The 24,070-nt window shown below is 39.3% G+C and overlaps 1 protein-coding gene across 3 annotated transcripts in view; it reads right to left on the reverse strand.

Annotated features, from left to right (window-relative positions):
* Nucleotides 1-1,476: 1,476 nt before the first annotated feature.
* ITGB6 (integrin subunit beta 6) overlaps nucleotides 1,477-24,070 on the reverse strand; it is a 124,221-nt gene continuing 101,627 nt past the window's right edge. For all 3 annotated transcript variants that reach the window (XM_007183160.2, XM_007183159.2, XM_007183161.3), the window contains 5 exons: nucleotides 22,737-22,959; nucleotides 19,846-19,943; nucleotides 14,674-14,793; nucleotides 9,421-9,587; nucleotides 1,477-3,623 (listed from right to left, as the gene is read on the reverse strand). In XM_007183160.2, the coding sequence (XP_007183222.2) occupies nucleotides 3,525-3,623; nucleotides 9,421-9,587; nucleotides 14,674-14,793; nucleotides 19,846-19,943; nucleotides 22,737-22,959 (707 nt within the window). In that variant the 3' untranslated portion in view covers nucleotides 1,477-3,524. The remainder of the gene's footprint in view (nucleotides 3,624-9,420; nucleotides 9,588-14,673; nucleotides 14,794-19,845; nucleotides 19,944-22,736; nucleotides 22,960-24,070) is intronic.

Consider the following 24,070-nt stretch of genomic DNA (forward strand, 5'->3'; position numbering starts at 1 on the left):
AGATCGACTTATTCTTCATTCTTCTTTTAACATTTCTGTTTTCTTAATTACCCAGCTTTAGCTGCCACTCTGGACGTGGGCACAGGACTTGTTGTGGCCCCCGACCCCCGGGGAGTTAGGTGGAAGCTGGGGCTCTACCCTGAAGGGAACTGTGTGAGTAGGTGTTGGAGCGACTCCCAGCTTAGACCCAGGGAACAGGTGGAGCCAAGTGGATCTGGGATGTGTGTAAACTGGATCCAGTACCCTGATAGTGTATATTTATTTGTTTATTTTCTTCTCCCCGACTTGGGAGCATAGGGATTGGTTATCTTGTTCATTGCTGAATCCATATTCATAAGAAATGTGTCTGGCATATATTAGGTACTCAACAATACTGATTGAATGAATTTATTGAGCCCCTGCTATGTGTTGGGGATTGTTATAGGTGCTAGAAAAGACAGGAACTGCCACCATCTAACAGATGGAAAAACTACGGAGAAAAGTGACTTTCTCAGGGCTATTCAAAATGGAAGCAGTTTCTGGATTTCCAGACATCTGGCCTTTCGTCTACAAGAAACAGCTTGTTTCTGAATATTAGCATGCTTGACTTGACTTCCCCTGTCTTTTTGTAAAGATAGGGTCTTCCTGAGAGAAAGGATTTTTTCTAAGCTGACTCCTTTTGTGAGCATTTGGTCTTTCTCTGCTTAATTTTTCTGATTTGGAAAATGAGCATGGCATCATGGAATCTATTGGGTTGGACAAAAATTTCTTTCAGGTTTTTCGCATAGCATCTTACAGAAAAACCCAAATGAACTTTTTGGCCAACCCAATACAAATGGATGCCCAGGAAGACAGCACTACCTGACTGTATTAGTTTGCTGGGGTGGCCATAACAAAATACCACAGACTGGGGAGCCTAAAAATAAGAAATTAATTTTCTCACAATTCTGGAGGCCAGAAGTCCAAGATCAAGTTGTTGGCAGGTTCTTCTGAGGTCTCTTTCCTTGGGCTGTAGATAGCCGTCTTCTCCCTGTGTCTTTATGTGATCTTCCCTTCCTGCATGTCTGTGACCTAATCTCATCTTATAAGGACACCAATCATACTGGATTAGGGTTACCTCATTGTAACTTAATTACCTCTTTAAATTTCTTATCTCCAAATGCAGTCATATTCTGAGGTACTAAAGGTTAAGACTTTAGAATGTGAATTTGGGGGTGAGAATCACAATTCAGCCCAAAACACTTACCCTAAAGAACTTGATTTTACAAAATGTGAGGTAATGTCCAGGCCTGTTTAAAAACCTCGTGATGTCAGTGTTGTAAACATGCAGCAAATTACAGCCCATGCCCTGCTGTCTCCTGCCTTTGGTGGCTGCCTTTTCTCCTTGGCCCCAGACTGAGACCAGCAAGGCGATCAGAACAGGTCACCCAGGGATCCAGAAATACAAGAAGAGGGTTTTGTGCCAGGTAAATAAAAGGAATTATCATTCATCTAAGGTTCATTGTTTAAATTACCATGTTTATTTATGTCAACACAAAATACAATAAAACAACTTACAAAAAACCCATTTTATCATCACGTAACATAAATCTTCAGTGAACAGAAGTACTACTGTTAATGTTTTGGCCTTTTCAAGGTCCAGCCTTGGGTCAAAACAGTATTCAGAGAAATAGCAGATTCTTTTCTACCTTCCCCAATATACACACAAAGGAAATTTATATATTCTAAAATCCCATTCCAGTAATAATACAAAAATATCACATGTAGAGATGAATACCACTATTGTGTCATTGGTATTGCAACTTCCTTCTTGCTCTAGATTTCCCACGACCCTGAGCTTCAGTCAGGAACATATGGGTGCATCAGCCCTTCAGGTTTCCCAAGTGATTAGTAATTCTTTTAGTATAACTGTATACTACCCAAGTGTCTAATTTACCTGAGTTATTTAGAAACCTGAAAAAAAAAGTCTCCAAGTGATCAAATGTGTACCAAGCTAACTGATAGAATTGAAGAGACTTACTGTAGATTAATCTGTGCCAGTTCAGTGGATAAATATAAAGCCTCCATTACCTAATGAAGTACTCACCTAGTAAAAGGCTTCACATTACAATTTACTCAAAGGTAATAAACATTGCACAAAAGTACAAGACCTCACCTACATTCCAGTAGTTTAAGTGCTATTTGCTTAGTCACTACATTATCAAACAAATGGTAGTTATCACTTACCTAACAAAATCTTTCTGTCATTTCACTGACAAGAGTCAGTCTCACCCTGTGGAAAGAAGCAATGGCTTGGAGCTAGAAGACCTCAGTTCTGGACCAGTTCTACCCACTCTCTGAGGCTTACTTTCCTTATGAGGATCAAATGAGATGACAGTGTTTTATAAAGCAGTATTAACTATAAAAAATAATATTCTACAGAGTTCATCTCGTCAATTAACCTATGGATCCCTAATTACCCACATGTATTTTGCAAGTAAAATCTTACTTTTAAAGTAACATATTCACCATATGCAACTGAAATGTGCAAGCTGTGTTATGTAAATGAGAAAAGAATATAGACTTAAATAAGCCTATTACTCATGAGAGACTTGTGTACTCTTGATGTGTTTGATTTAAAACCACTAAAAATTTTATTCTGTTTAACCCATGGTCCTTTTGTATATTATTGGAGCTCTTTTTGAATAAGCTATCTAACCATTTAAAGTAAATTTTTTAACAAGAAATTAAAACTTTCACATGACATTTACAGGGTTTACATGACTGTGAAACTGAGTAAAATGGGTTGAGAAATACAGAAGGAGTAATAGTTTGAAAACTCAGGGTCAATAGGGAAACTGAGTATAGAAGTTTATTTTCAGGTAATTAAACGTAATCTAATGATAGACTTGTTATTTTTGTTTTTTACTGGTGACTTCCTAATTTATAAATTACTTCTTCTTCATCTGTAAAACAAAATACTTGACTTTTGGGTACGTTCAAATCCGCAAAAATTATTAACACTTCATTTTCATTTTTACACGTGGGACAGGTTTGGAAGAATTGCATCCTACGGCTGAAATAAAAGTCAGCATCTCATTTTTTCATAAATTAAAAAAAATCCTCCTTTAGGAAAGGGCAGATTTACTAAAAGTTTAGAATTCATTGGCAAGTGTGAGTATACAATGTGAACATATGGACTTTGTGACTTTGCTGAGACAAAGACGTCAGGTATTCCTGAAACAAATGAGATTCTAATTTCATTTTTCAAATGCAAATCAGGCCCCCATGAATCATTTTGATGATTTTTTGAGGCATTAATGCAACCGAGTTAGTATTCCTGAAATGATCCCCAAAGTCACCCCTTTTCTAAGGATATTTCTCTTCTTGATTATTTTGAACCTGCCAACATAGTCTCTAACCTTCACACAGAGAATGACTGATCTCCAGATGACCTATTATTATCTTAAACCAACCTCATTTTGAAACAACAAAGAAAGAAAAATTAAATAGTGCATTAACATTTCATATCAGTGAAACAGACTTTTTCCGTGCGTAAAGTAGTTCTATCCATCCGTGGAAAGGTCTACCTTTTGTTTTTCCCTGTGTTTATAGGTTACATTTTTAAAGGTACTGGTGGAGCCTCTGTACAGTGGATTGGTTCCCTAAAAAAAAAAAAGGTCCAAATGAAAGTATGTATATTATGTTATTACATGGTTTTAATATAGCTAAATCATTTCATTGTATATTACAGATTGGAAGATGAGAGTCAGGCTCAATCTTGAAAGCCATTTGAATAGTTTTGATTAATTTGATATGTCATAATCTTAGCATTTCAAAATGTATACATCTTTATTTTTTTTATTATGAAGAGCCAGTCCCATGCGTGCAACCTAGAAATCTTACCCTTTTTGGAAATGCACTAAATCATGGATAGAAAACAAGACTTTGGCTGTTTTGGTCGCTGCTATTTTACCAGAGCTGAAAATAGTTCAGCTAGCTCACAGTAGGTACTCGGAATTTATTGAATGAATAGAATGAACCAATAGGTGACCCAAAAGTGAAATGTAAAAAATAAAAATGGGAAAAGTGAACTGGTAGAAGCACACAAAGATGAACGACATAGTATCTGCCTTTAAGAAATGTGTTGCTGGCGAGAGGCATCAAACAAGGGCACAAATAATCTTGCTAAAATGAGACCAAAATTCAGACAGAGTGACAACTAGCTGCTTGAGAGAAGCAGGGAAAGATCCCCAGGACAGCAAACACCTGCTGTGGATAGTAAAAGAATTCACTGGCTTTTCCTTACTAGAGAATAACAGTGTGGGAAGGAGGGAGTCACAAGAGACTGACATGTGGGACGCTGGGCTCATGAAGGAGTACAGGTCCCAAGGCAGGTTGGGCAAGACGGCTTTGCCCTTGGGGCAATAGAAAGGTTGTGTGTCAAAGCCTGGATAATTAGGTTGTGCTATTTGGCTGTAGATGTGTTTCCAGGTGCCGTCACCAGGACCAGAAGGACCAAAGCTCTCTAGGTGTTTGGAGAAATGTCCAGCCTGATCCTCCCACTTCTCTCCTTTGGTTTCATTGTTCCAGGCAGGAACAATGTCTGGGTAAGGAGCAGTTTCTTCCCTCCCATTTCCCAAGGTAGACCACACAGGCTTCGGCATCAGACAGTCTGGGTTTCAAGCCAGCTCCACCACAAAACCTTACTTAAGCAATTCCGAGCTTTGGCGTCCTCATCCATAAGAGAGATTACCAAAGTGCCCACCTGGTCCATGAGGTAACGTACTTCAGCAGGTGCCTGGCACATAGTAAGTGTTTAATAAATGCTGCCTCTTCTTATTAGTACTCACTTATAACTCTTCTTCACATTTGGAATTTCCTTTTCTTTTAGGTCCTAGAGAGGGTACTAAAGATATTTCCCCCCAGGGCTTTGGGACTCAACATTTCCAAGCCCATTTCTGAGTATTATGGAGTCTGGGTACCACCTCTAACCCTCCAAATTACTAAATGTTATACATTGGTTTCCTTATCCCATGAACTGCAGAGATGGTAGCAATTTCTAGGCATAGATTTGAAAAAAACACAATTGTACTTGTCTTCTCAGTACATTTCTCTCGCCTCTCAGAAGAACTGAAAAAAACTGAAAACCATTCCCTGGCCTCTCCCACTTGTTGCCCTTGGATTCACTGCAGTGTCTTCATTGTGAGGAGGAACCACACCTGCACCTGTTTCTACATTGCCCAGAGCCAGTGGCCTGACCTCTAACTGAGTAACATGTTACCTTTGTCCATGTGCCTTTGGAGAGAGATGCTATCTCAGTAATGAGGGCAAATAGAGAAGAGGTTACTTGGTGGTGGATGATGAGTGAAGGCCAAGTCACCATATTGCTTCTACTCCTGAGGTCAGCCTGGATAATCATGAGGACACTACAGTCCTTATTTAGTCCTACTACGATAAGAACTTGAGATCTGGAGGGTGTAGGGCAGACTGATGTGGTCTTAGATTCAAGTGGAGTCTTGTTTGCAAACAAAAATCATGGGTAGAATTCTATTAACTTTAAGAGATTGCAAGCTATTAAGTTTAAGTTGGTTACAGAAGAATAAAGGACTCAACTGAAGAGGAAAGATGGAAAAAGTAAGATGTGTAGGCTGGGAATGATGGGTGGGGTACTGTCCTGGAGGAATAGAGGGACTTAGGAAACAGAAAGGACACTTGGTTAAGAGTAAATAGTCTGTGAGCAGGGTCAGGGAAGATCTTTGTAGGACTAGGAGTTCTGTTGTGGGCCCCATCCCAGATCATGTCAAACATCCCACATCCCACACTAAAAATAATTTATATGCACGACAAAGGAGGTGCCTTGAGTTGCAATTGACTGAATACACAATGCTATTCTGAGGACATTTAGTTGAATGTTTCATTTTGATTATGCAGTTTTCATTCTGTGTTTTGAAGCAACTTTGTTTATCAAGGTCTACAATATTTGTGGTGGGGGGAGCATCTCTTGAAAAGCTAGTTATAGGGCCTGGGCATGCTAATAGGGGTGAGGGATGAAGCAGATCCCACCACAGTAGGAGGGTAAAGTGGAAGCTTAAAAGTAGGGAAAGAGCAAGTATACATTGTCAGGGGGCAGTAGTGTTTCCTGGCCTCAGCTGATGATCAGAACTCAGGAGAATGAGCTCAAACAGGGTTCTGTTGGCAGGAGAAAGTGTGGCAATGTCCCACACAGCCTCCTCTAGTGCCACGTAGGTGGCAACCTCCCTACCCAGGATTTCCAGCTGAGACACATGTTTGGGTCTAGCTCCATTTCGGGTGGGTCTGCACTTCTGCACTGTTTAGACAAGGTCAGGTTTCCCCCAACCATCTGGGCTGACCAGGCTGATTCCCCCAGGAGTCTTGGGGTTGCTAATTTAGGCTGTGGATTTTACAAAGGCAATGGCACATTTTTAGAGCTTGAAAAAGTGGTAATAAGAAAGCTCTCTGTCACGACCCACAGCTCCCTTAATGATTGCCTAACTGCCAAACGCAGACCTGATTTGCTTAGCACAGTACAAAATCAATCCATGACTGCAACGAATGTCAGACTGAACATTTTTTTGCCTCTAGTTAATGACTTGTCATCCTAGAAAAAATGTCTAATCAAAAATGGATTTAAATATCTTCCCTTTGTGTTTTCATAAAGAATATGGATGGGGGGGGTATTTCTAAAAGCATAATAAAAGGTAACCTTTCTTCATGGCTACGATGAATGAAATGTTTCAGGAGACAAGAACAAAGCTCTTTCTCATCCTGAGCTCTGTCACCTTTAGAGTCTAATGGGGGCCTAGGGGTCAGAGGTCCCACTACTGTCCCCGGAGATCCCCAGGGGTTTGAAGACCAAATTCAGTTCTTCAAGAATAAATAGGTTTTAGATAAAAACAAAATCAAATCGAGGACCCCAAAATGGATGCACTGAGCAATATTCTTTTTTTCCCAATAGGACATATTAGTGAAATTTGAATTGAGTTATTTGAATTAAACCTCTTTTGCATCCAAGTGAATAATTATGACCCAGTCATTATCTAGTCCAGAACATCAAACACTTGTTATTCAAAGAAACTCAATTTAACAGGGAATAATATTTTTCTTTTATGCTTTTATCTGTTTAATGCATATTTTTGTTCCATTTTAGGTGAAGAGGCAGCAAAAATTCAGCATTTGAATTTCAGTCATGTTCTACATCCTGAGGGAAAACAATTCATGTTTTGGGGGAAATTAACTGTTAATTAAAATGTTATTTTAAAGATATTAATCATTTGTCAGTATTCATGCCTTTGTAGGAGAACATGAAAATATGCTGGTTAGTAGATACACATCACATAATTGCCCAAGCGCTTGTTTGCGAACACCTGCCTATTCTTTCTAGGAGGGTCAAGGCTGTGCTTGGAAGAAGAGGCTGCAGTTAGGATTTCAGCTCCACTATGGACCAACAGTTTGGGAAGTCTCTTAACCTCTCTGAGCCTCAGTTTTCTTACATTCAAAATGGGCGTGTCAAGACTACTTCACAGGGCTCGTGGTTGTTGAACTAACTGCTGCTATTGTGTTTTGTGCCAACTTAATCACATTCTTTTTTGTTTGTTTGCTTGCTTCTTTTTCAAATTCTTTTCCCATTTAGGTTATTACAGAATATTGAGCCGAGTTCCCTGTGCTATACAGTAGGTCCTTGTTGGTCATCTGTATTATATACAGTAGTGCGTACGTTATCGTTACCAGGGGAAAGGGTAGGGTCGGGGAGGAATAGATTGGGAGTTTGGGATTGACGAGTACACACTAATCAGATTGTTTTGCCTGGTTGCCTTCTGACCCCTGCCAGGCAGTGGATGAGAGTTAAAAACAACATCTGTGGCCAGGGGGTCAGGTGAAGTTAATTGCTCTAACACTTTGGCCTCATAGTACTAGGTTCTAAGTCACCAAACTAACCTGTCAGGTTACATTTTTACCTTGTTAGAGATGGATACGTTATATCCTCATTGCAAATCCTCACTTGACATTCCTAAAGGTTTTGTTTAATTAGGAAAAATCCACACACACACAAAAGAAGAGGAAAGCTGTATCAAGAACCTCTGTAGACCCAGATTCAATAGTTATGAAGATTTTGCCACACTTGCTTAACTATCCCTGTCTCTCTCTCTTTTGGCTGAATTATTTAAAAGCAAGCCCAGCCTTCACTCCTTTTTCACTATAAACCTTAATTATTTTCTAGCAAAGCCTCATGCCATTATCATACCTAATTGAATTAACCATAATTCCTAGCTATCAGTCTAATAACCAGTCTATATTAACTTTTTCCAGTTGTCCAAAAATATATATTAGTTAGAGTGTTCAAATCAGGATCAAAACAAGATCCATACATTGCATTTGGTTGTTCTGTCTAAAGGCATTTTTAATGGGAAGATAAAGTAGATAAAAATTTTCATTGTCCATTGTCCTGCACCATATATTATGGTTGTTTCAAAATAACTGCACAAGATATAAACATCCCTTATCAAGATAAATTTATCCAAAACAGAAAATTCCATTTGCTTTATGTATTGAAGATATTATAGACCTAGAGAAAAAAGTGTTACCATCAATTTACTTGGGGAGATGAACCCAAAGGAGCATTGTATTTGCCTGTATTGCCTCCAGTGATATCGCTGTTTTTAGAATCAGCAATGTAAGATAATTGCTATCAGATAGCTGGACACACCATTAGAGAGAGAGAGATGAAATTAAAACCATGAAATTGTTTCTGTGGGCCTCTAGAAATGGAATTATCTCTCCTGTGGAAAAGAAACACAGAAAATTGGAGTCCTGTTTTGTGTTTGCCTACTGTGAAGAGGAGACACATAAATTACATTTATTGAGTACATATATTTAAAAGTTGATACTCTGGGGTTTTTTTTTCAGGTAGCTGTTTAAAATTTATGTTTTTCAGAAAAACTAACTGGACGGTATTTAAAAAGTCTTCTTGACTTTGTAACTTATTATGAGTAATGAGTATTTCCATGGAAATTGGCATGAACTGTCATACTACTCATGAACATTATTCCACTAGCTCTAACAACCGATTTATGGAAATATTTAGATACAGCACCTAAACTTTATCAAATGGGTCCTGTGGGATCCTCTTGGTGGTAAAGAATAAAATGCATTTCCTTGATGTTCCTAAGTAGCTATACAGTATAAGGAGTTTCACGAGATGCTTCAGAGTAGGGGAAATCCTCATTGCACTGAGAGACAAATGTATGCTGTGAGGGCTATCTGGGTCCCAGATAATGGACAGAGGTCCCTTTGTCCCCAAAGCAGAACAGAAATCAGCTGTTGGGGACGTGGTGAGAGGAGTACAGAAAGAACATGACATTCTAACTCTCCCAGCGCAGAAGAAAGCCGACATCCCATCTTTTGCACAGGAAAAGGAGTAGCCCCTAAGTGTGCACATACCGTTTGCCACTTGGCCTTTGACCTTTCTGCTTCAAATTTGGCAACTTCTTTCTGATCATGAAATGACACCAGCAGCTTCCAAATGCACAGTAGGACGACTCCAATGAGAAGAATAGCCAGCGAAACCCCCAACATGATCATGGGAATATTCGGAGGTTGTGGACAGTCTGTGGAAACAAAGAAAATTACATTAAGAAGATGGTACAATTAATGTTCTGATGTAGCGAAAACACTTCTCATGAAATTTTCCAACCATACTTTTTCTCCTTTTGTAACACCTTTTGTTTTGCTGAATTAAAAAAAAAAAAAAAAGAGTTACTTGTTGAAGGGTAGCCCTATTCATTCAAAGTAGAACAAAAGATAAAGTAAGAGCCTGGTTATTCAAAGCAAATGGATAGACACTTGAATGGCTGACTCAAAAAGAATTTGAATTCAAAACAGTGACAATTAACACACATGGAATATTTAAAGGATCAATAAAAAGACTATAGTTTACTAAAGATGGTCTCTTCCTGGTATATGATAAAGCAGAAATGGAACGTGTTCACACAAACACACACACACATTTACTTTTTCATGGATTTTCTTGAACCGTATAGGAGATTATACTCAATATTAAATACAACCAACCCCTGGGAAATATACTACTTGGGCTTCCTTTTTTAATATATAGACAGAAGACAATCATGGCTTTCAGTTTTATTTCAACTCTAATGCAGTGCCCTGGTGTCCTGGAAAATTCCTGGACTGGTTTCAGGAGACGTGGGTTCCATTCCCATCTGACGGACAGTAGCTGCCTGAAACCATCAAGTCCCTCCATCTCTCTGAGCCCCAGTGCCCTCATCTGTAAAACAAAGATGTGGGACTTTAGTGTTTCCTTAACTTCCTGATAAGTTTAAGCCCAGGTGCTCATGCTTATTAAACCCACCCCTGAAATTGCTAGCCCGAACCCCTGAGATTCTGATTTGGTGGGTCTGGATGGAGCTACAAATTTTTTATTATTAAAAGTATCCCAAGTGATTCTTATCTTCAGGGAAGTTTGAGGAATTAGGTGTTCTGTATAGTCCTTTCTACTTGAACATTCTATGAAATGTTATTTTGACTCTATTGATGATAGTAATATAATTTTGCAATTACTCAGTACCTTCTCTCATTGACAGCAGAATGACTAATAATCCTTGCAATATGCCTGGGAGATGATACATTTCTTAATGAAACATTATAATTAAGCTCCCCCTTTGCTTTCATAGGAGAAAAGAATCCCACACAAAAATTATCATTAAATATCTCTCTCCCTCTGCAAGAAGTGAGGCAAATCCATGGTATCTTGGGAGGAAATGAATCACGCTTAGTTTATCCTAACTCTTATTGCTTTTAGATATTTAATAAGGAGGGTTATACACACAGGACTAGTCATGCTGCTTTCAAGGTAAGATCTATAGCTGATCTGAATTTGAGCGGAACTAATGGCCCCCTAACAGCATGATGCCTGGCCTCACACACTTTTGTTCTTTGGCCAAAAAACCATGTAAGGAGATTATGCAGAAATAAGTAAAGGAGCTAATAAAATAGGCACTACAGTATGAAGATCTAAAGACTGTTTCTAGCAAAGCAAATGAACCATGGCCGCTTCTAATAAGTTGGCAACACTCCTGCAAAGAAAGTGGCAGGCCTGTGTCAATGAGAATATATACTGGCTACATCTTTGACTGTGAAATGTCTGGGGTGGGGCATAGGACGTTCTTGCTCGAAGCAAGATGAAGCTTGCTGAGACCCTGCAGCCAGAACATGAATTAGGAGGGCTCTCCAGTAGGGAATAAATAATGGAGAAACAGGCATGGCCCGGTGGAGATAATTATTTTAAGAACTTAGAGTCATTGGGAATTAAACATTTCTCAAGAAAGGATTTGGGCCCAAGCTCCAGAGCAGGTATTACACAACAGAAATTTCCACTTTCCATACTCTCTTTAGTATTTCTTGAGATGCTCAGACTAAAGACATATTTGTAGGTGGGGCAAAAGGTTTTCTCCATCACTGTGTGCCGTCCAGGGTTGCCTACTGAGCCTGAGTCAGCGCTGCGCCTAATTCTAAGGTGCTGAGTTTCTAATGCTGCCAATCTGGTTGCTCTGCCACATGTGGCTATTGCTCAATAGTCACTAGAAATATGACTTTTCAGAATTAGGTTTTGTGTTAAGTGTGAAATATACACTGGTTTTGAAGACTTGATATGAAAAAAGTAAAATATCTCATTAATTTTATATTGATTGTACACTGAAATAATATTTTGGATGCAATGGATTAAATAAAACATATTAAAATTAATTTATTTTATGTTTTTTAATGTGGTTACTAGAAAACTTAAAATTACAACGTGGTTTGCATAACATTTCTATGGGAGAGTGCTGAGCTGACATGGGAGAGTGCTGATCTGACCTATTTTGGGGATTCAGATATTTATGATGCTCGTACAGCCAGTGAGAGGCAGTATAGCACAGTAGTTAAGAGCACGGGCTCTGGGCCAAACTGCCTGAGATCCCCAATCAGGGCTGGTACTTAATTGCTGCAGGTCCTAGCAAATTATTAACTTCTCAATTTCCTTACCTGAAAAATGGAAATAATAGCAATACCTGCTTTATATGGTTGTTGAGGGTGTTACATGAATCAATACATGTAAAAAATATAGCATAACACCTGACATATGGTATTAGTCAGGGCTCAATAAATGAGAGCTGCTGTTATTATTATTATTATTATTATTACAACAAATGCACCTTCTCACTTTTCTATCCTCAAGACCTCAAGGGCTTGGAATCTCCAAGTTGGAAACTGTGGGTATAACATCCACACCCATATCCCTGCTAGGAAGGCTCCCCAACTATCATTCACTGACTGCGGCTCTCATGAATGTGGCTGAAAGTTCCTCCGGAAAAAAGACGAGTGAAGCTCTCCCTATGTTCACACACACACCAATGGTGACTCTTCTCTGGGTTTTTTTTTTTCTATTTGTTTGGAGAATACTGGGCATCCTTAACCTTCACATCCTCCTTTCTCATTTTGCCTCTTTTCTCTCCTTGCCTCCAACCGGCTGCCCTGGGATTCTCTGGTCTTAAAGCTGTGAGAGGGGACTACAGATTCCTGGGGATGGGCTCTGTCCTCAGGGCCCCTGGAAGCTCCGGGCCTACCGAGGAGCTCGAACATTTACCAGGAAAGAAGCATCCTTGAAGCCGTCAGGTGACTCCTGTTAAACTTCTGGGAGGTCATTTTCCCCTCACTTTTCCCTGCTACAAAAGCATAGGGAGAATAAAAAGCTTTAATAAAAAGATATCAGGGCATCTGAGGGCTCTCAGAAAGATGGCATGTTGATGTACCACTCATATTGTGTGGATGAATAAAAGAAGAAAAACCCAACAGTTCAGTAATGAGGAAGCATTTATCAACCAAAGGCATGTTTCACAAGGAAAAAAAAAATCAAAATCAAACCATCTAGATACAAAATCCCCTGAATTAAAAACAGAACCTACTCTGGAAGTTCATTTTTGTTTGGAACTTGCTTTTCCAATGGAATCAACATTATAAGGAATGGCTTTGATTTCAGGAGAACTTGCTAAAGCCACTGCCACGTTCACAAACAGAAGATGGGGGTGTAGTTGAAGAATTTGACTTTATAAAATACATAATGAGGAGGCCGGTAAAGTAAAGTATTTCTTCCTTGTACAGCAGGATTCACCTTAGATTTTCTTAACTTATGACCTCTACAATGCCCTTTACATACGCATTTCAAAGAAGTCAATTTACAGAAGCTTTTCAAGAGCAAGTCTCCTGGTGCACTCTGCCCACCTGAGTGGCAAGGTCACCATCATACACTTGTCTCTTGCATTGTGCCAACCTCTCCCTCTCCCTGACCCTCAGCACTGCAATGTGATACTTTTCTAATCGTGTTTGCTTGGTTAGTTCATAACGTCTTGAACTTACTTTTGGGTAATTTTGTCATTGCTTTTCACACTCTTAAGTGATGGCAGCTTGGTACTCTTGGTTTCAAATTCAGGACTTAATACTTTGTCAGCCCACTGATAAACCAGCACACACAACAAAACACATCTGTCTTCTAGCCTGCCCTTGCTGCTATTGTCTGGGCCGGAACTTGGGCCTCAAGCTTTTGAGGGAAGGAGGAGGAGAGGCTGCTGACCGGATCTGGAGAGGTCTGATTTAATGCAGCTGTCATTTCTGCCAGAAAGGTTTAGGGACACATCATTAACTGAAGACAGAAAAGGTGAGGCACCTGTGCGTATCTAAGAAGGCAGCCAGGGCTTTTAGGGCAGAGTCACTCAGAGGAGGTCTGGAAGCCAGCTGTATCTGAGTTGCCTGGAGAAGTGTTAAAATGCAGAGTCCTGGGCCACACATCCAGCCTGCTGACTCAGGAGGCTGGCAGTTAAACAAGCTCCCCAGGTGAAACTTACTAAAATTTAAGAACTTCTCAACAAAAGTATCAATACCTTCCCCACTATTCTCTTTTCTACCTGCTACAAGTTTCTCTCTCCCCTTCACTGAAGATGAGATTTTTATTTGAGGGTTCCCTGAGTTCCAAGCCGACTCCATGAATTGGTACGGAGAAAAACTCACAGAAGCAACTCACAGACTCTGACTTCCTTTACAGATCACTTGCTTCCTTCCTTGTCTCTTCACATCTTTCCTGACTCAGCATTCTCACTTAAAGACCCATTAGGTAGGTTATGAACTGGTACATATTTTACATGCATTATTTCATTTAATCCTTGAATCAACCCTTAGAAGAAAGTACTGTTATTTTCCCCATTTTACAGATGAGGAAATAGAGACTCGGAGAGACAATTATCTTCCAGAATGTCAAGGAAGTGGTGGAACAGGATGTGAGCCAAGGTTTGCCTGAGTCAAAGCTCTTTCTCTTAGACTGCTATGTTCCTCTTCCCTGTTAGTCTTTCCTAAAAACATACCTTTTGCTTACATTGCATTTAATTGGTCCACCTTTCTACAATTCATCAGCCAGCTTTCGGGGATTGGTACAAAAACACTTCTCTTGTTCTTTGGTCTTAATAAGAGACATTGGAACATATCAAACCTTTCAACAGGTATCTTTCAGTCATTGGGAAAGTAGAGGCACTCCATCAAAATTTGGAAATGTCTTTCCTGGCAAGCTACCCAGAGCATCTTTCTGGTTGTTTTCTCCTCTCCCGTGTAATATCTCTTACCACTGGCAAGGGACGGCATGCCACCCACCTTTCTCATTAATGCTGTGAATGATGGTTTTCCCTTCGTTATCTGTAGTTATTAGGAATGTAATAAGACATTCATTTTCTCCTCGCAGAGAACAGGAAACAGAACTATCCTTTGAGAAATCTGTAGATAAAAGAGTCATTCATTAGGTTAAATGAGATTCCAAAAGAGATTTTTTTTAAAGCAAAGTAGCACTGAGTTTTATTATACAAATAGGAATTTTCAACACTGCAGAATAGGAATAGAAAGGACATAGCATTTTCCCTACCCACTGAGGTTTTAGTTTCTACTCCTGTTCCAGAAGAACAGTTCCAGGTGTGGTCAATCAGGACTGACCATCGAATGCACCCATCAAAATGATGGTGGTAGGATTTCAGTAGAGTGAAGTACTTCAAGGCAGGTACGCTTAGCTGTCTTGGGAATAGAATGGCTCTGATTATGGTAATGAGAAAGCTATATGTTCTCCTTGGCTGAGAGCATCTGGGAGGAAGCTGAGATTATATTTCAGAAAGGGACTACACAGTCCAAACTGATAGTGGTATTTCTAAAGGGGCCTTTCCCACAATGGCATAGTCAAGATTGCTGGCCACGTATTGTCAAAACAGTAAATATAAATTAATATGAGGAAATGGAAATTGAAGTGTTATGTAGCTCAGGGACCATCAGGATAAAGGTAAATCCCAGAATAAAAGGAAACCAGGGGCTTCCCTGGTGGCGCAGTGGTTGAGAATCTGCCTGCTAATGCAGGGGACACGGGTTCGAGCCCTGGTCTGGGAAGATCCCACATGCCGCGGAGCACCTAGGCCCGTGAGCCACAACTACTGAGCCTGTGCGTCTGGAGCCTGTGCTCTGCAACAAGAGAGGCCGCAACAGTGAGAGGCCTGTGCACCGCGATGAAGAGTGGCCCCCGCTCGCCACAACTAGAGAAAGCCCTCGCACAGGAACGGAGACCCAACACAGCCAAAAATAAATAAATTAATTAATTAAAAGGAAAAAAAAGAAAAGGAACAATTACTAAAACTTTTTTTAAAAAAAAAAGGAAACCAGGATGACAGTTGGCCTACCACTCAGTATAGCCCTTTTCTCAATTAAAAAAAAATTCAGTTTTCCTCAAATCTTTTCCAAGTAGAAGAAAAATTTTGAGCTTATTCAAGAAGCAGAAAATGAATGTCATGACAGAAATTGATAATATAGTAAAATGGTCAGTCTAAGATGTTAATACTATTTATGAGCCATTTTAGTGATCTGGCACCTATACCAAAATTATGTAGGATTTTTCTAATTAAAAAAAAAACTTGCTTAAAGTTCTCCTATCTTATAAGTTAGAGACTTTTTAATGATACTGTTACAAACACTTTTTTTCAGAAACCTGTAAATAGAATGACCTTTTGCTCTTATCCTAAAATTTTAAGACATATGATCCAAAATTAGTGTATTATGACACAATGGGCCAGAATACAAAACTGGGACTGTCCCAGATAATCTTGGACATAGTCTTGTTAGACCTATAACTTTTCTCATTAGCTTCAACATAAAAAGATTTTAATAAAACAGAATCTACATGTTTTCCTCTAGTTCTAACAAAGAAAAATTAAATAATAGTCTATCTTTTGGTTCAACAATGCTATAGCCATAGCAAGATAGAAAATTAAGTTGTTTTTGCATTTAATTTATAACATCTCATGCCAGAGTCTGTAAGAAGCATGTCTGTATTATCTATCACAACAGGGACTAGTAAAACATTTGGCATTATTAATAAGATTCCAGAGGATAAATTTAAGAGAACAAACTGTCTCTGAATCCATTAGAAGCATCTACTTACATAGGAATATTAAGAAATCTAATTACAAATTATTCTCATCTGGTCCTAAATGTTTACCATCATCTAAATCACCTCAGAGTTCTGCAGTGATGGATTCCAGGGACCCACCCTGGCTATTCTGATTCGAGAAGTCCGTGGTTTGGACAGGAGCTTGCATTTTAGTGAATTGTTAATAGTGTTTTTAATGAGGTGATTCTGATGAAGAGGTTTGGGCACCTCTGGGCAGCACTTGATTAGTGAAATTTGTGTTATTTCATGTGTTTGACAGCAACAGAACTGTATATATAATTCATACTTTGGTCATTTTTGGATGACCTCCACCACATATTCTCCTACCAAACCATTCAGTTAGCTAGGATTCGTGAAGTCTCCGGGAATATCCTTTTTTTTGTTTTAGAGTGTTTTTTTCCTTCCCTCCCCGTCTCTGCCGTGACAGTGGACACCCACCCTGTTTCTCTCAAACTTACTTAATGGAACATTTTATTCTCAGGTAGAAAATATGTGGACAGCTCATAATACTTCTTTCAGTAATATTAATCCTGCTTTTTTATTTTCCCTTAAAGAGCTACACTGAAGCACAGGGAGGCTTAATTTACTTGGCCAGGATTTTTAAAGTTTTAATGGAACTGCTAATATGACCTTTGAGTCACGACTCCCTTCTTGCTTTAATTACTTCACCACTCCTTTTCATGACTGTTATGACTCTAGATTTAGCCTGTTTTGTAGTGTTTGGGTATTAAAATGCATTATTGAATGTGCAGTGAAAAGGTCCAGCTTGGGCTGGAGATTTGCATAATTAGCTGCTAAGGTTTTCTTTTGTTGTTCATTAGAAATGGACCTTTCTTTTTTTTACCCACTTTTATGAGTGCTAGCAGTGCTGTTCTAGAATAATACGATGAAAATAAGATCTCAGGCAGTCCATGAAATCATACTTAGAAAAGGAAGAAATGTGAGAATGGAGGTGAAAAGGCTGGGGTGTGGGAAGGTCCAGAAAAGATGTGGAAAATATAAACTGTCTGCACCATTGAATCAAGATAACCATGTGTTTAAGACCTCGCCTCTGGGGCTGAGGCAGTAGTCTCAGAGAAAACAGTTTCCCAAGGGGGGAAAAAAAAGAGTTCTGTGGTCAGATAAGTTTGGGAATCCCTCCTTACTCTAATTCCTCCTTTTGCTTCTCCTGCAAATTCACAATGCATATTTAATATACACGACAACTCTCAGTCTTGCAAAGAAAACAAAAAGCTTAGCTTCCCATTTACAAAATTTATATGACCATGGGTGCTTTTGTCCATTTAACACTTTCAGAACTAGTGTTCCATGGAACACACTTTGAGTAACAATGCTCTAAGTACATGAATATTGGGATAAATTAAAAACTTCTACTTCAGTAAAATGGAATGAATAAAGTTAAACCGCATGTCCTTAGAAATACACAAGTCACCATAGCACAGGTGAGGAATAATTTATTCAGATTATGAAGTTTATGGTTATCTTACTTTACTCTCCATGTCCTTATTAGGGGAAGAATGGGCTGATAAAAGACCCCATGGAAGAGCAAATATGTTGTGATAATTTCAAGATGATATGATCAATAACATAACTGGATGAGTAACTTGAAATAGGACTTATAAAAAGCCCCATTAGAAGAGTGACTTTTTTAATTCACAGGCTGACAAAGATAGTTTTTCTCTCGAATTAATCAAGATTAGTGCTTTAAATGGTACTAGTAATCCAATTATTATTTTTGATTTCTGAGTTAGAAAAAGTTGCAGTCCCCTATTTTGAAGGTAATTTAGTCGATTATACAAGAAGAATAATGCAAAAATTTTAAATGCCACTTGAAAATCTTGTCTTCCTCTCAAATCCAAGCATTTAAGATAACCTATACTCAGAAAACTGTGTATTTAAATATAATAATTCCCTGTTCATGATTTACATGTTTCCAAGGTTTACTTCTTTTTTCCCCTCAGCACATTAGATTTCTCACGCTGCTAGTCAGTTCAGTTCTAGTCATTTGCAGGGCATTTTCTGCAATTTTTTAGTCATTTCTTTAAAACACTTGGTAAATATCCCAACTGTTTGCTGTGAAATGAAGCCAGAAGGATATGCTGAGATTTTGTACTAGTTACTAACGTGGACAGGCCACAAATGCCACTTTACTCGGTGCTTTTACTGCATCTTACCTTCGGTATTAGTGTAAGGTACATACCGTCTTGTCCAATTTATGGCTATTTGGCATATTTATCTGAGGCACCAGAAAAGCACAGGTGAGGGGTTTCATGAGCGCTAATCACGCCCGTCCATACAGGGCTATTTAACTGTGCACGGTCAGAAACCTCAATTTTGAAACAATGTTGGTAATTTTCAAAACAATATAACTATCACTAACTTATTTCAGTTTGGAAATGGATTAATTTCTGTATTCTAGCTTCGTCTATTCAAGATACATATCCTAGAGGGTCATAAATTATCGTCTTGGTTATTCCACTCCTCCTGAGATGCACCGTGGCAGTGCCTCCGAGGCGTGCAGAACAACGTCCCTACCTGAGCGGCAGGATAAGGCAGGGAGTTCGTGATGATGGAAAAACAAATCCCCCCAGATGGTCCCTTTGGGAGAAGTCAGTCATCGGCTTTGTTTTAAAGTTCACAAGTTATTTCTTAAATGCCTTCCCAGATAAAATACAACCAATTTACAGATTTGAGATAACATTTTGCCATTAGAAAGAATCTGATTTTAAGTAAGTAACTTCAAAAACGGCAGGTGGAAGCAAGAGCAGAGTTTGCTTAGCAGTTAAAGGTAACAGGTCCTTCTTGTAGTTTGGGACCAAGGCAACAGGGAATTAAGGATGACCATGTAACACCCATGTTTGGAAAGCTGGGAGTAAGAGCATATGGAGGGGAGGGCAGGAAAAATGGCCACTAACCAGAAACTGCCTGGTGTCTGAGAGTTGCTGTCAGAAAACCCATATTATACCTTACTTTGTCCTATCGTGAAATAAGGTAATCGGACGATAGAGGATGATTTCAGGTTAGGAGGTTAACATTTAGCTATTTCTTCAATTTTCCACTCTTCTAATTCAAAAAAATATAGCATTCTGGAATTCTCTCCAATTGCATGTGTTAAGCAGAGATGAATTTGCAACAGAGCAAATAGCATTGCCGGGACTTAAAATTGCTTGTCTCCCAAACCATCAAGTCTTTAGCCTTCTGGAATGCATTTACTCTTAAAAATGAATGAGAGTGAATTAACACCCTAGTACAAATGAAGTTGAGCTACTGAAAAGCCCTCCACCGAGTTTCTGCCTCTCCAAAACTGTGCAAAGGAAAGGAAAGCAATTTCAAACAAGTAGAACCTTCTTCTTCATTGATGGTCGCACCAGCTAATTTGCATTTGTCAACACAGTCTTCTCGGGCCTGGCCATCTGCAGACAGGTAGCATTCAATGCAGCTCCTGTGAACATTATTCAACAGAGTTGATCAGTTTGTGTTGGTGGAAAATAGATACGCAGCTGGGATATTGCTTTAATGCTGTTACTATGGTTCTGGCTATAGGAGTGTCTCAGAGAGGATATTGTGTTTCGTTACTTTCAGAAAGATGGTTGGGTGATGTCCAAGAGGAAACTGCTTTATTCTGAATTCCATTCAGTAATCAGTGTTCCCTGAGCCAGTCTTGATAATAGCTACTATCCTCATTCATCTGTACTGATTGCTTCTGATTGGTTAGATTAAAATTTTTTTTCCCCAACAACAACAAAAAATCCAATTATTTTGGTATTTGATTTAGCTATATTTTCATTAAACATTTTCCTGGGAAGGGTTTATGGTACTAAAATATGATTAGAGACTAGACAAAGTGTGACTTTCTTAATAGAAATGGTCTGTGTCTAACAAGAATTCCAAGAATTCTCATATGTCCTGAATGACATTTTAAAGATTCACTTTTCTGTAATTCTTTTGAATGTGTCCAAGCCTTGATAAGGGTATTTTCAAAAGCTGAGGATTACAGCCTGGATCCTCATTAATGCAGGCTTTTAAATAAAGGATTGCTACTTATAGAAAAGTATATTTCCAAGAACATAGCCCAGGAATTAAGCTACTCTAATGATGTCTATACAAGAAAGTAAAGCTTAGACCCTGAATTAATCTTGTGCTGAAAATCATGTTACAGCTGGATAGTGTTTGGAGTCACCCAAAGCTGCAAAAGTTTTCTTCTGTGGGCACGCGTTATGCTGGCCCAGGAAAGGTATGCTCCTCTAAGTGCTGGAAACATTCCCCACGCCCACCATGCCTCAGCAAATCTCAGCTGAAACAGCACTTCCTTAGGCAAGCCTTCCCTAATCCTTATCAGTTAGTTCCCTTGTAGTGGAAGCCTCTGAATTCCTCTGCTGGAAGGGTTTAGGAGCAGCAATCTATGTGGAGTAGGGATAGCAATCTTACCTGGAAGTTGCCTTTGCACAGCAAACACACTGCACTTATCTGGGTTATATATTTACTTGGAGTGGTTTTGCAGTGGGGCTGCTGGAGATTGCGGAAGCCCTTAAAAGCTTTACCCCTTTGTGCATCCCACTGATGGCTGCCCGAGCTAGTCTGGTAGCTTTATCTCCTGCCATATAGTTCCACCACACCCTCTTTATCCCTTATTGTAACTGTTAGCCCAGATATCATTATAATTACTTTATAAAATGTTCTGTCTGTCCCAGTAGATGCTCAGCAGCTCTGACAGCAGGAAGTATAACTGTTTCAGTATCACTGTATGTCTATGACCTAACATGATTCCTGGCCTATAGTAAGTACTTAATACCTATTTGATAAATAAGTGCATAAAAGAATAAATAGAATGGTTTCATCTCAAAACTAACAAACACCAAGGGGATCACTCTACCCGATTTCTCAAATTCAAACTACTTGGACTATTAATTTCATGTCTTATAAACCAGATTTAAGATTGAATCATGTTTGACAAAGAAAACAAACTTCTGGTTACCAAAGGGGAAAGGGGAAGGGGAGGGATACGTTAGGAAGTTGGAATTAACATATACACACTATTATATACAAAATAGATAAACAACAAGGATTTACTGTATAGCACATGGAACTATATTCAATATCTTGTAATAACGTATAATGGAAAAGAATCTGAAGCTGAACACCTAAAACTAACACAACATTGTAAATCAGCTATAGCTAAATAAAAACATTTTTCAAAGAAGATTGAATCATGTTTACAGAGAAGATAAAATAGAAAAATAATAGAAGAAATACCTTGAAATGACATTTTATATTAAATTCTATTCAAGTAAGTCTAACCTTGTGCCCGTGCTTCTCTTGGCATATGTCCAGGCACAGTGACAGAGAAGTTTTGACACCTGAATAGTGAGCAACCACTGAGTGAATATTGATAATATTGATTTTCTTACTTTGTTTACATTGGAAATGCACATGTCCCCATTTTAGGTACCAGAGTTAATGAAAGTATGAACTGCTTAAGCACGTTTGCTGTATAATACATTATACCTGCAATGTCCTAACACAGCCAATCTGGAGATTTGCTTCACTTAACCTGCAAATGTTGCCCCGCTTCCATTAAGAAGTTAGCTGCCAAGCAAAGAAACTTTTTTGTTTTTTCTGGAAAATAAAAACAATGTGGTTGTTTTGTTGCTGTTGTTGTTCACATTGTATAAAAGAAAGTGTCAGTCACAATAGCTGTGTAGAATGACAACCAAAGAAAGGTGCCAAAGAGCATGAGTGGTAAAGAAGAGGGAAGGAATGGAAAGCCAAGATCATCTTTCTGCCTCTTTGCCTTTATGAGTTTCTAGATAGGAATGAATCAGTAAGGTCAGGCTATAAACGTCTAGATAAGAAAGAAGCTTGTCTGTTTCCCTTAAAAAAGTACTGAATGTGAGTGTCCTCCGTCTACCCCCAGGGCATTCCTGATGTGTGGTTGGTACTGTAAGGGAGAGACTATCGATGTTATCAGCGTGGGACATCAGCTCAGCTTCCCCACTAGGCTCTCTTGCAGAAATGTGACTTTGTGGTCCTGGATCATCAGCGCTGAGAGGCAAGGGAGAGGCTGACGTTCCAGGCTGACGATCGCAGGGGCCCTGCGGGCTTGTGTGTTTTGATGGAGGCTTGGAGACCAAAGCCAGCAAGAGCAATCTGAGGTCTGAGTGTATAAAATGTCATTATAACTTTGATCACCATGAACCCTATGGGCAGGAAGGACTGGTGAGCGTAGAGACATTACCATTTAGAGTTACAGGGATCGCCACAGGTGGGACAACGTTCGCAGGTGGGTCCCGAGGCTCCGGGGTTCGTGCAAACGCACTTGCCGCACACACAGCCCCCTCGCCCGCTGCAGAGCGCCCCGTCTTCGGAGATGCAGGGCTCCGTGCTGGTGGTGCAGTTACAGTACTCGCCCGTCCAGCCGCTCCTGCACACGCACTCGCCGCAGTCACAGTCGCCGTTATCTGCAAAACAAAGCCCTGGGTTTCTTAGGGCTAAAGCCACTTCCGGATCTTGGGGGCCATCTTTTCTCTTTGAACACCATCAAAAAGACTGAAGAAAAAAACGAGAAAAAAAGTGAGTGCGTGTGTGTGGGTGCGGGGGTGGGGAGTGAGCGTAGATAGATTTTATGGAACGTATTTTGCGAGCTGTGTATATTCATTGATCTGGTCTCTTAACTGAACCAACTTGATTGCCTGATGTTATATCAAACAGAATTTATAACCAGATGAAATAAGAGAATCCAGAAACCTATAATAGCTACTTGGTGTGTGTGTGTGCAAGTATGTGTGTGTATATACAGCTGGCGCTTGAACAACGCATGGGTTGGGGCACTGACCACCGCCCCCCCCCCCCCCCCCGCCCAACTCTCACCCCTCCCCCCAGGCCAGAATCTGAGGATAACTTTGGACTCCCTCAACTCTTAACTACTAACAGCCTCCTGTTGACTGGAAGCCTTACTGATAACGTAAACAGTTGATTAACACATATTTTGTATGTTATATGTATCATATACTGTATACTTACAATAAAGTGAGCTAGAGAAAAGAAAATGTTGTTAAGAAAATCATAAGGAAGAGAAAATACATTTACAGTACTGTACTGTATTTATCAATGCCGTAAATTTACAAGACGAATCGTCTGGCAGTACCTACATCAATATTGTCTTACAACACTGTAGATATTATACAAATTACTAACATTAGACATCAAAAATGAAAAGATAATGTGAAAAAGAAATTCATATCTATTTACAGATATAGCTATTCGTGCCTTGATAACGAAGAAGCAGCAATATGATTGCTTTATGGTAGCCTAGTATAATTGATATAATTGCTTCCCAGTAGCCTAGGCTATACACCAATGAATGAATTGTTAAAAATGTTTATGGCATACAGTATTATAGACATATTCATATAGAAGCGTGATTACATTTTCTAAAAAACCACTTACCTGTAATGGTAGGCTGATATGCAGTTTCTCCAATTATGAGAAAGGCATACTGTACAGTAATATAATGCTTTGAAAGCAAAGTTATGAAACAGTAAGAAAACTAACAGATTATTAACTTTATCT

Source organism: Balaenoptera acutorostrata, chromosome 8, assembly GCF_949987535.1.
Source record: "Balaenoptera acutorostrata chromosome 8, mBalAcu1.1, whole genome shotgun sequence".
NCBI lineage: Eukaryota > Metazoa > Chordata > Mammalia > Artiodactyla > Balaenopteridae > Balaenoptera > Balaenoptera acutorostrata.